General features: G+C 36.3%; 5 protein-coding genes across 5 annotated transcripts; 3 read left to right on the top strand and 2 right to left on the bottom strand.

The window, feature by feature from the left end:
* Positions 1-3,270: 3,270 nt before the first annotated feature.
* Positions 3,271-8,773, bottom strand: Cbr-wht-1 (the record flags this gene model as incomplete). Its single annotated transcript, XM_045243554.1, has 12 exons — positions 3,271-3,387; positions 3,443-3,572; positions 4,700-4,853; positions 4,958-5,186; positions 5,251-5,382; positions 6,031-6,136; positions 6,182-6,318; positions 6,880-7,054; positions 7,108-7,207; positions 7,721-7,952; positions 8,344-8,629; positions 8,688-8,773. 12 exons carry the CDS (start codon positions 8,771-8,773, stop codon positions 3,271-3,273), a joined length of 1,884 nt encoding a protein of 627 aa, XP_045097243.1.
* An 890-nt stretch (positions 8,774-9,663) lies between these two features.
* On the top strand, positions 9,664-10,576 carry CBG21142 (the record flags this gene model as incomplete). The annotated part of the gene is made up of 4 exons (XM_045243553.1): positions 9,664-9,681; positions 9,721-9,843; positions 10,305-10,419; positions 10,464-10,576. The coding sequence occupies 4 exons, from the start codon at positions 9,664-9,666 to the stop codon at positions 10,574-10,576; spliced, it is 369 nt and encodes a 122-aa protein (XP_045097244.1).
* Positions 10,577-11,200: 624 nt separating this feature from the next.
* Positions 11,201-11,456, top strand: CBG21141 (the record flags this gene model as incomplete). Its single annotated transcript, XM_002642710.2, has 2 exons — positions 11,201-11,252; positions 11,299-11,456. 2 exons carry the CDS (start codon positions 11,201-11,203, stop codon positions 11,454-11,456), a joined length of 210 nt encoding a protein of 69 aa, XP_002642756.2.
* Positions 11,457-12,317: 861 nt separating this feature from the next.
* On the top strand, positions 12,318-13,078 carry CBG21140 (the record flags this gene model as incomplete). The annotated part of the gene is made up of 2 exons (XM_045243552.1): positions 12,318-12,614; positions 12,932-13,078. 2 exons carry the CDS (start codon positions 12,318-12,320, stop codon positions 13,076-13,078), a joined length of 444 nt encoding a protein of 147 aa, XP_045097245.1.
* Positions 13,079-15,110: 2,032 nt separating this feature from the next.
* CBG26073 lies at positions 15,111-15,287 on the bottom strand (the record flags this gene model as incomplete). The annotated part of the gene is made up of 1 exon (XM_045243551.1): positions 15,111-15,287. One exon carries the CDS (start codon positions 15,285-15,287, stop codon positions 15,111-15,113), a length of 177 nt encoding a protein of 58 aa, XP_045100394.1.
* Between the last annotated feature and the right edge of the window lie 1,998 nt (positions 15,288-17,285).

Here is a 17,285-nt window from a genome sequence, read left to right as displayed (position 1 = left end):
ATTAATGTAAATATGGAGAAGAAGAAGAGGAATATGTACTAAAAGTGCGCCGACGGATGTTGTACACACCTTTTTGCAAAAAGAGGATACTCTGAATTTTTGAATAAAAGAGGAAGAATATGTAGGAGGAAGAAGAAGAAGAAGAAGAAGAACACTTTTTTGGCAGGAGAAATAAGAGCAAGAAGAAGAAATATTGCAGAATGAAGAGCACAAAAAAAGTTAGCTATTTTTAAAGGCGCACAGCTCAAAAACTACAGTAGCTAGAAAGAAGTGATAACCTACAAAAATATGAAACATAAAATTTTAAACATTTTGTTAGTTAACTACTTTTTGGTAGCTATTCTAGCGGCAGAGATATGCGCCTTTAAAGTTGGCGCGTGCTTTTGAGAGAGCGGTGGCAGAGAAGTCTTGCGCGCTAACTTCAAAAGCGCACAGCTCCCAAACTACAGTAGCTAGAAAGAAATGGTAAACTACAAAAATATAGAACATAAAATGTCCCAATCCGTAATCAATGTTTAAAGGCGCATAACTCAAAAACTACAATAGCTAGAAAAAAGTATTTAACTACAAAAGTGTGAAGCATAATATTTTACATATTTTGTTAGTTAACAACTTTTTGATAGCTATTCTAGTTTTTGAGGTATGAGCCTTTAAAGTTACAGTACCCCTTCCCCCTTTTTCCACAAGAGGAAGGCGGTGGTGGAGAAACGAAGAGAAGCTAAGTCAACTTTGAGCCAATTTATCTCGGTACCTGTAAAAGATATGAGAAAGCCGAGCGTGTAGCTCAGCTGGCACGCGCCGACTTACTATATTTGAGCTGATTTATCTCAATTCCTGTAAAAGATAGCAAAAAGTGATCAACTGATAAAATGTTTATCATATTACGACAAACATTTTATCAGTTGACCACTTTTTAATACTTTTCACAGGAGGCGAGATAAATTGGCTCAAAGTTAGAGGGGCTCTTCTTTTTTGGCTCGTTTCAGGGATTCTGCTAATCTAATTGGATTAAGCTTATACTACGTCAAGAAAGTAGCCAAAAAACTAGAGAAAAATGGAAAATTAATCTAAAAACAAATGGATTTTTTGATTTGGGGGTTGTTACCAATAAACAAATCCAAAAAAAAAATTAGAAAAATCATGTAAGCCAAGATTTTTGATATGGCTTCTTTTATTTTTTTTATTTTAGCACATTCAAAAAGAGATTAGAGCTCAAATTTATTTTCAAATTAGACACTTTTAATGAAAAAAATAAGTGAAATTGTTTAAAAAAATAGAGAGACGCCGAGAAACGAGACGGTCTAGCTGCTCTGCGTCTCTCCACCACCACCTCTGTCAGAAAAGGGTACTGTAATTTTAAAGGTGCATAACTCGATAGATAAAAAAGTTATCCAAAAGTTGTAAACTAAAAAAATATGTAAAATATTATGCTCCACATTTTTGTAGTTGATTACTTTTTTCTGGCTACTGTAGTTTTTGAGTTATGCGCCTTTAAACATTGATAACGGATTTTCTAGAAATGTATCCGTTTTTCATTTGCCACTAACACGCAATGGTTTCATGGCTTCCCCAACATTTCGTGTGAAATGATAAGAAAAAAAATACTGGTATCATTTTTATAGAATACATATCATTTTGCGGAACATGATATTCGCTATATGATATTCGCTTTTTTTTTTAGAATATGATATTCGCTTTTTTTTTGCTAAAAACTCAAAGAAGTAGCAATTCTTAGAAGTTTCAAATTTCTGAACTTTTAATCTTGAAAATCGGCGTCTCAGAAATTCTAATTTTCTAGAATAAAAATGCTAGAAATCCTTCAAAACTAGAGAAGAAGATGAAAAATATAAAATATGAAGTGGGTGCTCCTTCAAAACGGCCCAAAAGCGGAGCACACGGGTGTTCCGGTGCTCCGAATGCACCATGACGACCAGGAAAAAAGGGAGAGAGAGAGAAAGAGAGAGAGAGAGAGAGAGAGAGAGAGAGAGAGAGAGAGAGAGAAGGTAGGAGAGAGTGAACACTTAATTGCCCCCCTTTCGACCCTCCGTCTGGTCATATACTAAAGTATAGGGGGACAGTAGTAGGATGAAAAGGAAAAGGGAACAGCTAGGATTATGGGTTTAGGTGTGTAGGTGAGGTGAAGACAGACATGATGAATATGGACATGTTATGAGCGGAAATTGGCTGGAGGTGAACAGGAGGGAGACGAAGACAAGCAGACACTCTAGCTTCTCTGCGCCTCTTAGAATCTTCAAAGGCGCATAACTCACTTCAAAATTGAGCTAGAGATGTCAAACAAAAACTAAAATGTAGAAAATTTCAAAAGGATTCCTTTTTACTATTAATTTGATTGTTTTCGAAAATCGAAAGAATTTGAAATTTCAGTGGAAACATGACATCTTCTATTTTGCGAGCTAGGGCCGATCAAGGGAAAACAATATTTCGAATTTTTGTATTGTTAATATTTTTGCAATTTTTGAATTAATCATTTCATTAGCTTCAAAATGCGCTATAAATCGAATTTCTAGGATGTCAATGAAGCAAGCTATAAGAGGGAAACGCAGACAAGCAGACACTCTAACTTCTCTGCGCCTCTCAAAGTCTTTAAAGGCTCATAACTCGCTTCTCAATTGAGCTAGAAATGTCTAACAAAAACTGAAATGTAGGAAATTTCAAGATCATTTGTTTGGTTTTAAATTTGACTGTTTTTGAATATCGAAAAAGGCGAAATCTTCTTTGAAACATGACAACCCCTCACTTCGAAATCGAGCTCGCATTCTGAGCTAAATTATCTTGGCTCCTTTGAGAGATATCAAAAATCAATTAACTAGAAAAATGTTTGCGATATTATGAAAAACATTTTATCAGTTGAAAGCTTTTTTATATATCTGTGACAGAAAGCTAGATTAAGCTGCAAGCTTCGGACTCGATTTCAAAGCGAGATAAGATATGTCTTGTTTTGAGGCAGATTTCGACATTTTCAATATTCAAAAGTAATTTAATTTAATATCAAATTAATTCTCTTAAAATTTTCTACATTTTAATTTTTGTTTGAAATTTCTAGCTCAATTTTGAAGCGAGTTATGCATCTTTGAAGTTTCCGAGAGACGCAGAGAAGCTAAAGTGCTCTGCATGTCTTTGTCTCCCCTCATAAGCGACCTACAAACTCGATTTATAGTGCGTTTTGAAGCTAATAAAATAATTTATTCAAAAATTGCAACAAAAGAAAACAATAATTAACATAATTGCCCCCAATTAAGGGGTTATTAATTAGGCATTCATATAAGAACGAATCAAAAGTGCCACAAAAGCTATAATTCGAATTCCAATGAACATTACAAAAAGAATGGAGATGTTGAACCACTTATGGTACGCTGAGAAATCGATCTGAAAAAAGAATTGGAAAATTAAAAAGAAACTTGAATTTTTAAGGATTTCTTACCGATTCCAAAACTTCATAGCCATTTTTGGGACATCCATTCAGTGCAAACGCCGTTACTGTACTGTTTAGACATTCAGGAATTACTGTAACTGATTCCCATTCGTTGATTGCCAATGCTTCGTAGCCGTATCTGAGAATGCGGTCTATTTTAGAGTAGGATAGCTCAAAAACTACAGTATCTAGAAAAAAATTGTCAACTACAAAAATGTAGAGTGTCATATTTTACACATTTTGGTGTTTTTCAACTTTTGATAGCTATTACGGATCGCGAGATAGAGACGTTTGAAGATGAGGCAGGGATGAGACGCAGAGAAGCGAGAGCGCTCTAGCTTCTCTGTGTCTCCCTTCTAGATGCTTCTAGAGCTTTCAAAAAACTTTCAACTGGCAAAATGTGTGAAATTTTATGCTCTCCATTTTCATAGTTATTTTTTGATAGCTCTAGAGATTGTGAAGCGTTTTTAAATGTTGGCACCCAGAACGAGCACAACGCTGCTACCCTGGAGCGCTCGCCAACTTTAAAGGCGCATAACTTAAAATAGGTACTAGCTATCAAAACACTTTTCACTAACAAAATGTTTCACATTTTATGCTCTACATTTTTATTGTACACACTGTTTAAGTAGGTATCATAGTTTTTGAGCTAGGTTCTTTTAAAGTTGGTGCGCGCTAATAGGCCCTTCCTCTCTCTCATCTCGTTTAGAACGCGTGCTAACTTTAAAGGCGCATAACTTAAAATAGGTAATAGCTATCCAAAAGTTTTTAACTGATAAATATGTAAAATTTTTAGGTGAGTAATTTTGTAATAGAACACTTTTTTAGCTACCATAGTTTTAAAGCTATGCGTCTTTAAAGTTTGTGAACGCGCTATTGGGCTCCAGTCTTTCAAAACAGCGTGCCAACTTTAAAAGCGCATATTTCAAAAACGAAAAGAGCAATTCAAAAGTTTTCCACTAACAAAATGTGTATAATTTTATGCGCTATATTTTTTTAATTTATCCATTCTTTAGCTACTGTAGTTTTTGAGTTATGCGCCTTTAAAGGTACCGCGCACTGACCCTTCTCTCAAATAGCGTGCGCGCCAACTTTTAATCGCTATATCTCCCGACCCGTAATAGCTATCAAAAATGTTTCAACCTATAAAATGAGTAAACGTTTTTGTTCTACATTTTTGCGATTGAATCTTTTTTTTCTAGCTACCGTATTTTTGAAGATGTGTGCCTTTAAAGTTGGGTCCCCCTTTTGAGCTACAGTACTCACTTAAAGTAGGATAACGAAGATAACCATGTAAAATATGATGGAATTGCATCGAAAGTGATGAAAAATCCTCCGAATGCCATAATCGGGACCACGAAAATTGGAAGTACGGTCATGGCGACATCTGTGTTGGCGAAAATTGTTGCGACGGCGTATGCTGAAAAAATAGGCTTAAATAAGCTAAAATAAGCTAGGAAGAATCTCTAGTATGATTCAGAATTTTCTAGAATTTTCCAAAAAATATATTGAAAGAAGACTTACATATTGAAATAGCAACATTCGTGATCAAAATCGTCACTAAACTCGCAAAACAGAAATTCCAAAAATTCGGGAAGAGCCCAGAAAACCAGTAAACAATTGTGTTGTATAAAATCGGCAGAATAATGTATTGGGGTAATTCTGCGAAATTTTTTGCCAGAAAATAGGCACTAGTCCTATAAACTCCATTAGCATTTTCTCGAAAAACAATTGGAAGTTCCGCGGTGATGACCTAAATTTTTTTGGATTTTGAATTTTCGTTTTTTGGCGCCAAAAATTCCCTAAAAGTCTCTCACCGGCACATTTGGAAACTGTAGCATGAAATTCATATTTCTAATATGATTGAACATAATTCCATTAATCGAAATTATGGTGGCTGGCGTGATTGGGGTTTGAAAGAAGACTAGGCCAGTGATAAGTGCAGTTATCTGAAAAACGATAAGTTATAGTAAAAAGTTGTTAACTACGAAAATGTAGAGCAAAGAATTTTACACATTTTATTTGTTGCAATGTTGAAAATAACTGCTATGGGTCAAGAGTTATGCACCTTTGTAGTTGGCGCGCGCTGCTGGTAGCTTCCGGTCTGTGTGCCCTTATTTTAAAGGCGCATATCTCCAAAACCAAACAAGCTATCAAAAATTTGATAACTACAAAAATGTAAAACATAACGTTTTACATATTTTGTTAGTTGGACATTTTATGTTAGCTGTTATAGGGCAAGAGTTATGAGCGTTTGAAGATAGCGCGGCTCCTTTCGAGGGAGAAACGCAGAGAAGCGAGAGCGCTCTCGTTTCTGTGCGTCTAAAAGAAGAAGCGTTATCTTCAAAGCGTTATATACTCCCGACCCGTAACAGATATCAAAAAAAAAATTTATAATGAAATTTGGAAAATTTTATGCTCTACATTTTTGCAGTTTGTTCATTTTTGATAGAGTTGACCTATCTTCTCTTGTATGCTCCTTAACTTAAAGGCGCATAACGCGAAAACGATAAAAGCTATCAGAAAAATTGCAACTAACAAAATGTGTAAAATTTTATGTTCTATATTTTTGCATAAGAAGGATCTCGAAAACTCACAATAATCTGCAACAATCTGACCGACAACAAATTCGGATCCCGGATTACTGTAAGCCACGACCGCCAGAACAAGACTTTGAACTGTATGAAAAATGAAGCATTGTAGCTGAAAATTCCAGATTTTTCACCTAAAAAAAAGAAAAAAACTCACTCCTGATTAAAAAATGTCTTGGTTTTCTCCGAAGTGTCACTACTTGTAGCGAAAGAGGCGGCACGGAGTTTGTTGGCATTTCCAATGGCTAGAACGGATTGACCAAGGTCTGTGGACAGGAATCCTTGGCGAATTTTCTGGAAAATGTTGGGAACTACACATTTTCATAGTTTACAACTTTTTGATAGCTATCACGGTTTGTGAGATATGCACCTTTGAAGAAAGCGCGCATCGGTGTAGCCCCTAACCTTTTCTGGACACCCTAACTTTAAAGGCGCATATCTCAAAAAGCAAGCAATTCATCCAAAAGTTTTACATTGCAAAAATATAAAACATACAATTTTGACAATTTACAACTTTTTGATAGCTTTTACCATTCTTGAGTTATGCGTCCTTAAAGTTGGCGTGCGCTTTGAGGTAGCACCGTCGTTAAAGTTAAAACACTTCATTCGAAGTGTTTTAACTTTAACGACGCATATCTCAAAAACGGCTTAAGCCATTAAAAAGTTAATAACTGCACAACTGTAGAACATAAAGTTTTACACATTTTTGCAATTTACAACTTTTTGATTGGTGGCACCATTCTTGCGTTATGCGTCTTTAAAGGTAGCGCTCCTTCCAAGCAGCATGGAAGGGAGGAGACGCAGAGAAAGGAGATCACTCTCGCTTCTCTGCGTCTCTGCATCTTTAATCCTTACCGAAATCGTTTTCATCGATGTTGCTCTATCACTATCAATTACTGCCAATGTCCTTATCAAATGATCGGCCGGGTTATAGTAGGAGGGGCATGGGAATCCGCATTTTTCAAAAAGTGGCACCGCTTGATCCCCAGGACCCAGGTAGATCACACGACCACACGCCATTAGACAAACGCTGAAAATTTTAGGGTTACTTTAGAAAGTACAGTTATCCAAAAATGTTCTCACTTGTGGAACAACGAGTACACTTGACTACTTGGCTGATGAATTGTGATGATTACGGTCATACCGTAATCCGCAAGATTTCGAAGAGCCTGGACGACGTGACCTGAACAAAGTGTTGTGAGATGAGAGCTGGCATAGACGAAGAGAAGCGAGAGCTCTCTCGTTTCTCTGCGTCTCCACTTTTGCAGAAAGACGTGCTATCTTTAAAGCGTTATATGTATCTCAAGAACCAGAACTGATAGCAAACTATTTTTAACTAACAAAATGTGTGAAATGTTATGCTCTATATTTTTGCAATTTGCTACTTTTTGATAGCTTACTTGGTTTTTGAGTTATGCGCCTTTAAAGAAAGGTAGCCGGCCTTCACCGCCCAATGTTTGGCGCGCGCCAACTTTAAAGACGCATATCTACAAAATGGACGAAGCTAATAGACGTTTTGCAATTATCAAAATATGCAGTTTTTTTAAATTTTATTAATTGACACCTTATTTGGTAGCTACTGTAGTTTTTGAGATATGTGCCTTTAAAAACAGTACCAGCCATGAAAGCATCCAATCCAGACGTCGGTTCATCACAAAATAGAATTTTTGGACATGTCAGAATCTCAGAAGCAAACGATAATCTCTTCTTCTCTCCACATGAGAGTCCTTCAATTGATTTGGAATTCCGATTACTGTATCTGCACACTTTTGTAGTCCCATTTGGGTTAGAACCTGGTCCACACGAGATTCTCGTTCTTCTTCTGAATAGTATTCTGAACCCATCCGAAGGCGTGCCATGAATTGAAGATGCTCACGAGCAGTCATTGTTCCAACAAACATATCGTGTTGCTGGACAAATGCGGACATCTGGAAATTGGAATTTCAGAATTTTAGAATCTTTCGAAAAATTTAGATCAAAAATCATAAAATTTTGAACTTTTTGGGTTTCTGAATCCCAAAAAAACCAAAAAAATGTCTTTAATAATTCTTGAACATGTTCAAAAAATAATAAAAAGAAAGTTGTCGCCCACCGGTCTCGAACCCCGGACCTCGTGGGCAAAAACATAAAGCACTAGCCACTACACCACGACAGCCAATAAGGAAAGGCGAGCAACTTGTCGTATACAAAACCGCCCGTTCCTCGCCCTCTCGTGCGCTTCTGGAGGTTATAAAAAAGGAGTTTTTGAAAAAAAAATATATATTTCATAATCAGAAACATTTTTTCCAAATTTGCCAAAAATTCAAAAAAAATTCTTACCTCTCGAATTTTCCATCTATTCGCTCGTTTCCCATCAATCAAAATGGATCCTTGAACATCCAAATTTGTCAAACTCCTCGATGTTAAAACGTTCAAAAGTGTAGTTTTTCCAGCCCCGCTACTTCCCATTATCGCTAATAACTTTCCAGATTCAGCCATTCCAGAAACGTTATGTAATATCTCTTTTACTCGTTTTTTTGATCCATTATTTCGAAATTTTTCTAGAAAGTTTGTGGATTTCGTTTCAGGACCAGTAACGTTTAGCGAGGACCAGTAGAGATTTATTCTGCAATTTTTGTGATAAAATTACAAGGAAAGTACTGAAAATTTCAGAAAAAACTCACCCCTCTGGAAATATGTGCGGAATTCGAGGTTCTTGATTTTTCAGCAATTCCAGATGATCGCTAGTCATCATTTCGGCCAGCATCATGATTTTTCTGAAAATTAAATTTTCAGCAAAATTTTTGAGTAGTCAGAAATTCAGAATTCTAGAATTCTAGAATTCTAGAATTCTAGAATTCCAGAATTCCAATATTCCAGAATTCCAGAATTCCAGCATGCAAAAATACAGAAATTGAAAAATTCCAGGAAATTGAGAAAATCCAGGAAATTGAGAAATTGAGAAATTGAGAAATTCGAAAATTCTAAAATTCCGAAACTCAAAAATTCCAATATTCTAAAATTCCAAAATTCTAAAATTCTGAAATTCTAAAATTCTGAAATTCTAAAATTCCAAAATTCTAAAATTCTAAAATTCTAAAATTCTAAAATTCTAAAGTTCTAAAATTCTGAAATTCTAAAATTCTAAAATTCTAAAATTCTAAAAATTAATAATCCTATTACTACTATTGTGACTAGTACTAATAATAAACAAAATGAATGAAGTAGGGAGCACATCGAACATCAGAATCTTATCACCCAAAAATTATCTTATCATTTTTCTTTTTCTCTAACACTCTCTCACTGTTCCACGATATTTCTATCGTTCGGGGTCAATAAGGGTTCTATTATCATACGATGTACTGGTCAGTGATTGTTTGGGTTTACACTTTAAGCAAAAAATGTATAAAAAGTGCTTTAAAATGTTACATTAACCCAAAAAAAGAAAGTTGCCGACCACCGGACTCGGACCCTTTTCCTCGGCGGTACTCGCAAATAAAACTGTGTAGAATAAAACTACAACATAATAAAACCATACTTAACAGGCTAGGGCCCGGCCCACAAGCCTGGCCGAGCTTGGCCCTGGCTGAGCCGGGCTCTGGAAGTCCTTGGCTCGGCCCGGTCCGCCCGACCAGGCTTGTGGGCACTGGCCTGTTAAGTATGGTTTTATTCTCCAAGGTAATTACAGTAATCCCCCAAAAAACAATATTTTTCCAGGTGAGATCTGGAACAGATTCAGAAACATGTACGAAAAGCGATGAGAAACGGAAAAGAGCAGGGTTTGAATTTGCCGCCGATCCGAAAGAGATCATTCTCTTCTTACCAGCAATTTACTACATGGTTGGGATGGCAGTTATCATTGTCATTTTATCAATTGTCTTATGGGTTGTTCTCAAATATTTCTGGCAATATTTCGCCTGGTCCATGTTCTCTGCTTTATGGATTGGATTAATGATATTTTTCCTGAATACTTCACAAATTTCTACAACATTGCAGTTCACTTTTGTTTCTGGGTAATTACCGTATTTCCTCTACAACTTTGAGCTCAATTATCTCGATTCTTTTGAGAGATATCAAAAACCTGTCAACTGATAAATTATTTACCATACTGTCAGTAACATTTTATCAGTCGTCTAAATTTTGAAAAATTTCACAGGAATCCATATAAATGAGCTCAATGTAGATGAGCTGGAAAGTTCTAATCCTCGAGGGGCTTACATGACCGAAACTTCAAGAACTTCATTTGTTTTGAGTCCCCCTCTTCTTATAAAATTACCTTTTTAAAGTTTTCGTTCTTTCAGATTTCTTTCTTCATCTATAACGTGGTTATAATCATTGTTTATGGTGTTCGAATATCAAACGTCAGAGACTCACTTGCAGAAATTGTAGGAGATGGCGCCCCAGTTGTAGCAGAAGGTAATAAATTAAGATATTTGCAGCTTTTAAGTTTCATCTTACAGTAAACAGATGGTTGACCCCTTTCTTTGGAATCACTATTACCATGCTTCTGCTTACGCTTCTGGTCGCTCTTCTCATTTTTCGAATGACATTTTATTGCTACAAAAATCGCTGAATTTTGATTGTTGTTTTTTGTGAATAAATTATTAAGTTTACAATCTATCCTTTTATTTGTTTTTTTTTAAACACAGTACTTGGCAAAAAACGAAGTTCACATAACCTAATAAAGATAATGTGTCAACTGATAAGATGTTACTGACATTATGATGATTATTTTGTCAGTTGACCACTTTTCGATATCTGTTACAGGAGTTGAGATTAACTGCTCGGTAAATGTGGGCAACTTTGGGGCAGAAGTTAGGTGAAGACCGGCAGACTTTGATCCAAGGCTGGGCAGAAGTTGAGCAATAGTCCAACGGCGTGCAGAAAGGCAACGGCTGGGCAGACGCTGGGCAGAAGCTCAGAAGGTTGCGATGATGCAACATTTTTTACGGTTATAAGTTTTAAACATATTTTTCATACGTTTTCTATGAATTTGCTTACGATTATCTCTGAATTTTTTTCAAATACTGTCAGTTTCTTATCCTTTTATCAGTTTTCAACGAGAGAACAGTAGGTGTCATCGATTAGTGTCATCGATGAGTGGAATCGGGTGAAGCGAACAAAAAACGGGAAGCCATTGGTGAGCATAGAAAAGGATGAGTTTTGCCATGTTTCATTTTAAGAGATGGAATATCAGATGGCAAGAGGAGAAATCTACGAAATCCCATCAGAAGTATCCCACCCAGGAGGTATGATTTTTTTTCTAAATTAAGGCTCACATTGACTCAATTTTAGAACCTCCGACGAAACGGAACAGTCAACTTGAAAAAGAAGAAATTTATGACAACCCAATTACGAACGATTTAAAGGACGATGTAATGGAAGAGGATGAAGCGTTTGAGAGTAGTGGTCCTGAAGACGCAAACGAGCCGACGATGGACATCTTCAGTTAGTTTCAGTTCAAATTTGTAAGCGTTGTAGAAGCGAAAGTTTTGTAGACGCGTTGTCTGTAACTGTATGTAATTCAGACGTTGAATATGCAGTATCACATGTTGCTGATTACGACCCCCGCATTTACATTCTGGAAGAAGGGGAACAGCGGGAAGGGAAGGGGCCAGAGCGGGCTGTCTACAAGTGGGCAAACGCTGGGTAGAAGCTCTCCTAAAGCTGGGCAGCGTTTGACCTATGAAATGCTAGAAGTTGCCTGGAGTTAGGACAATAGCTGCCCAAAGTTGGGGAAGAAGTTGCCCACATTTACCGAGTGGGTCAAAGTTAAGAGGCAGTCAGACGATGCATGAAAACGCCAACTTTTCAAGTTTAACCAAATTTTTCTCGGTTACTGTAGGAGATATCAAAAAATTGCTAATTAATAAAATGTTACTGATATCATGAAAAACATTTTATCAGTTGACAACTTTTTCAAATCTTTTACAGGAACGGAGTTATATAGGTTCAAATTCAAAAAATTCATTCCTTCTATTACAGGCTTCAAGGTTTTTCCAACTACCGTAGTTTTTGAGCTATGCAGAGTGTTAAGAAAAAAGTTTGGCGTTTGACACATTTTTTTTCAATTTTCGTGGTTTCTTCCAAAAAAATCTAGCAGAAAAACTAGTTCCACGTTGAGCTGATCAGCGAGATCTTGAAAAGATTTCAGTTTTGAAAAGTCGACTGCACTTGCATCTATTGAATCAACAAGGTAATTTAAGGAAATTACAGTAATCCCAGATCACGCTTACATCAGCTAATAGTTTGAGCTGCAAGCGGTTCAAGCGTTTTGTTCCGCGGAGCGCTTCAAAGCGTTTTGTTCCGCGGAGATGAGACCTGAAAAGGATTCAGAAGTATGGACGAAGAGCGATGAGCAACGAAAACGAGCAGGATTTGAATTTGCCGCCGAACCGATGGAGGTCCTTCTCTTATTTCCAACAATTTACTACATGGCTGGAATGTCCGTTCTTATCGTTATATTATCAATCGTTCTGTGGATAACTTTTCCACTCATGTGGGATTATTTTGTCTGGTCCGTGTCCTCGACACTGTCGATTGGATTGATCATCTTCCTTCCCGAGTACTTCTCGAATATCATCAGTTTTGCAATTCACTTGTGTTACTGGGTATTTTTTCCGATTTTTCACCTTTAAAACTCGTCATAAATCACGTTTCTAGGTTGTTTTTGATTATGAAAGAGATACTAAGAAAAGCAGACACTCCAGCTTCTCTGAGTCTTTCGGAATCTTCAAGAGCTCGCTTCAAAATGGAGCTAAAGACGTCAAGCAGAAATTGAACTGTAGAAAATTCTATGTCAATTTCTTTGGTTAAGAATTTGACTGTTTTCAAAAATTGGAAAATATCCATACTCTCGCCCCAAAAAATCCCGATAGCGTTCCTGCTCCTTTAAAATTAACTTTTCGAAGTTTCTTTGTTATTTCAGATTGCTTTCAGCATCTACATCTTTGTCTACATCATTCAATTTGCCGTTGGCATGTCAAAAGCTAAAAATGCATTTGATGAAGTGGCAGCTGGAAGAGGCCAAAGTTACGAAGATAGTAATGAGTTTAGACATGTGAAGACGTCTTAGTTTCCATTTTTACAGAAGGTTATGAGGTTTTTCACAAACTCGAGACCAGTTATTATAGATGCAGCGTTCCCATGCTTCTTCTTACAATTCTGGTCACTCTCCTCATTTTTCGGATGACGTTCTACTACTAAAAAAATCGCTGAAACTCAATTTTCAATGTAGTAAATAATAAATTAAAAACGCTTAAATGCTCTTTTGTCCTGTAAAAGTTATTAGAACTTTTCCCAATCGGTCTGAAACTTTAGGAGATTATAGAACAAATCTAGATCAATATTTTTATAGTTTACAACTTTTCTAGGTATCGTAGTTTTTGAGCTATGCGCCTTTAAAGTAGGAGTGCGCAGCGGAGTTCACATGTTTAGAATACCGCATCCTAACTTTAAAGGCGCATATCTCTAGAACTACGGTACTTTAAAAATGTTGTGAACTATGAAAATAGAGTTCTAGAAATATTCTATAATCTTTGAAAATTTCAGATCAGATAGACAGAAATTGAGTTTTTTAAACACCAAAGTTGCCAGTTTTTGTTTATCTCGAACCTATTTTTCGGCAAGTGCAACATCAACGGAAAAAAAAATAAAACAGGAGATTAAAATAGTTTATTATTGATTAAAAAATTGAATATAAAGTTTCAGCGATTTTTATAGTAGTAAAATGCAATTCGAAAAATGAGCAATGTGACCAGGAGTGTAAGAAGAAGCATTGGAATGCTGCATCCATAGACAGCGGTCATGTATTTGTCAAGCACATCTAGAATTTTATTAAAAATCTGAAATAACCGAAAAAAGAGTTCATGAAACATTACCATTCTTAGTCACACCGGCTTTCTTCTTTTCTGACTACAGTAGCTTAAAAATATTGTTTACTGACGGAATGTCAAGCAAAAATAGATCTATATTTTAATATTTAACAATTTTCCACTAGCTACTGTAGTTTTTGAGTTATGCACCTTTAAAGTTAGGAGCTCCCCTGTTCAGCGCATCCGAATTTTAACGGCGCATATCACAAAAACTACGGTAGCTAGAAAAAAGTTGTAAAATACAAAAATGTAGCTCTATATTTGATTTGTAACAATACGTCCATTTTCAAAGCAACCTTTATTTTTTCCCTTTTAGGATTACATAAAAACCCAAACATATAGGGATTATGGGAAGGTTAATCCCCCTGGTATTCTCGATTGACACAAACACAAAAAACCGTTACAATAACATTTTTTGTGTTTTTTTTTCCATTCACATGTGTTCTCAGTAATCTACACCACTTTCTTTTTATTTCTTCTTCTACAGTAATTATCCTATACTAATTAGTAGCCAAGGGTAATTAGGTTAGGAGGAGGAGAGGTTATTCGGGGGGTATGTACCGTATTATATGCTCGATGAAGCAGAAGGAAACAAATAAAAATGAGGGAAAAAACATTTTTTGACCGTGTAGGACTTTAAAGATCTCTTGAAGACTTTTCTGGGTCCAATTCTTTTAATTGTTCAATTCCCACTAATTTTGCTGAACAATTTTGAGGTTTCGGACCATTCTAACTTCTTGATTTTTATCTTTTTTGCATTTCATGGAGATATTCTTGTTGTCCTTATCAGTAGCTTCAAAATGATATACCATGCGACTATGTCCCTTCGAATGGGGTCCTTGCGCCTTTGAACTCCCCTGGCCTCCCAGACTTTCAACTTTGATTCAATTTATCTTGGTTACTGGAAAAAAATTTAAAATTGTCAACTGATAAATTATTTATTATTTTATCAGTAACATTTTATCAATTGGCTACTTTTTAATATCTTCTATAGTAACCAAGATAAATTGAGTCAAAGTTTGGTAGTCGAATGCTGCCGCATGCCCGACATGGCCCGCTGCCGACCCACCCATAACTTCCATCCAATTTATCTCGGTTACTGTAACAGATATGAAAAAGTTGTAAACTAATAAAATGTTCATCATAATATCAGTAACATTTTATTAGCTGACAACTTTTCGATATCTCTTACAGTAACCGAGAAAAATAGGGTCAAAGTTAGAGTGTCGGCTCTTACCACCTGAGCAACACTATCGGGTTACGGTATGTTTCGTTTTTTGAGCATATTTTATGGAAAACGTTTTTCTGATAACTTTCTAAAACTATTTTTTGTATTTTTTTTCCTCTGTTTCGAACTATTTCACATTTACTTTTACCCACTTTCGTACAGAACCCCTCCCCATAAGGCATAACCTTGAAGAATCACTTGAGAAGAGAATTAGAATTATTGTTAGTGAATTGGAATAAGAGGGCAAAATTCATGTATGCATGATTACTAATATTTGCATAAGGAAAATACGACCACCCTAGATGGTGTCGTGGTCTAGTTTTTTCTTGGGTTTTCTAGGCCACCAATAGGACCGTCAGGGTGGTAGTCGACCGTGTAGCTCAATGTTTTTGGCTTATAACTTTTTACGTAGTTAAGCTACAAATTTGAAAGTTATATCATTTTGTAGAACATTTAAAGTTCTTGAAACTCATTTTAGTTCAGTAAAAAATTCAAAGTTTGGAAGAAGTTATGGTCCGGGACTTTTTTACCCGTTTTTGGCCATTTCTTTGGTCCGACAAGCCTACAGCAACCTCTAGCTAAACACATCTAGTCTAATTTGACCTTTCCGCCAGAAAACACACAGAAAATTCCTTCCAAGTCTTTTTTTTCAGGCTTTTTGAAGCTAATGGAATGGAAACTATATATCCATTTTGTATATAACATGAAGAGAGAGAAAGTTGGAATTCTCTCTTTTTTTTTCGAAATCTTCTCACTTTGAAGTAGACAATCTGTCTCTTTCTTAGGAGACTGGTTACTTTAGGAAGGAGAAAAGTTCGAAAATTTTGGAATTAAAAAAAAAACATTTTTTTCTAAAACAGTACTTTCTACATTTTGAAAGAGCCTAAAACTGCGATTTTCGAGGTCCACACCAAAATAAAAAAGCTTTGACGCCAGAAGGAATTGAACTTTTGCCCTTGTGGACCGTAGAATTTTGGTGCCAAGACCCACTGAGCCACTTGACACACTTATCGAAAATGGTCGTTTTTGAGTTTTTTTAGTGGTTTCCAAACGTTTTTTGTGGTTAAAAATTGTTTTTTTATGAATAGAAATGCCAAAATAGCTATTTGCAGCCAAAAATTCAAGTCTGAAAAATTTTAATTTTTTGAAATTAGAAAAAAAAACTCTAAAATTGTCCGTTTCACACCTCAAATGAGCCTAAAACTGCGATTTTCGAGGTCCACACAAAAATTAAAAAGTTTTGCACCCAGAAGAAATTGAACTTTTGGCCTTGTGGACCATAGCTTTTGGTGCCAAAACCCACTGAGCCATACGGCACAACTTTTCGAAAACTACTATTTTTGAGTTTCTTTTAGTGATTTTCGAAGGTTTTTTTTCTGGTTTCTGAATAGTTTTTCATGCTTCAAAATGCCAAAATGGCAAGATGTCTCCTTTTTCAAACTTTTAAAACTCCATATTGCCTCTAATCTTCTTCTTTGCACTTTTCCTCTTCAAATTGCTAATCCTTCGTTTTGCCATCTGATTCTTATCTCTTCTTTTCCTTTCTCAGAAGACGTCCCCTTCACGTCTTCTGAATTCGTTCTTTATTCCTTTTACCCAAATCACTATAATTCTAATGATTTGGGGGTGTTCTGATAAGAACTTGGGGACAAAAGAAAGTGAGGAAAAGTTGCCTAATTTGAGGAAACGGCATTTTCCTTTTTCCCTGTTTTCTTCTTGCTTTGTTAGTTAGAACTTCTGAATTCTCAGAATTCTGAAGAATTCAGAATTTCAAACTTTTGCATTTTTTGAAAATTCCCACCGGCCCCTCTCCCCCCTCCCATTAGAGCTTCAAAAGCGGCACACACTTATCCACCTTCCGACGCATAGACCAAAGTGGGCTGCGTGGTTTCGGGGATGTGGTGTGCGTTACACAGGTGATTCGCGCAGCGTCTATAATAGGTGAAATATTGTTCGCGGAAAGTCGCCATGGGTACATCGGAACATGCCTGCCGCAGGCCATTTACAGACCAATCGCGAACGCGCCACCGCAAACGACCAATATTCGGCCTATCGCGAGCAAATCTCCTACAATTGGCTTGTCGCGAGAGCAATAATTGGCACATACCGTAAAACCTCTAATAGAACGACACCCGGATCGTCCACTTTGAGCCTATATATCTCATTTTCTGTGAAAGATA

Source organism: Caenorhabditis briggsae (genome assembly GCF_000004555.2).
Source record: "Caenorhabditis briggsae complete genome, chrIII, whole genome shotgun sequence".
Lineage (NCBI taxonomy): Eukaryota > Metazoa > Nematoda > Chromadorea > Rhabditida > Rhabditidae > Caenorhabditis > Caenorhabditis briggsae.
Note: the sequence above shows the minus strand (reverse complement) of the source record. Positions and strands in the feature narration are given on the sequence as shown.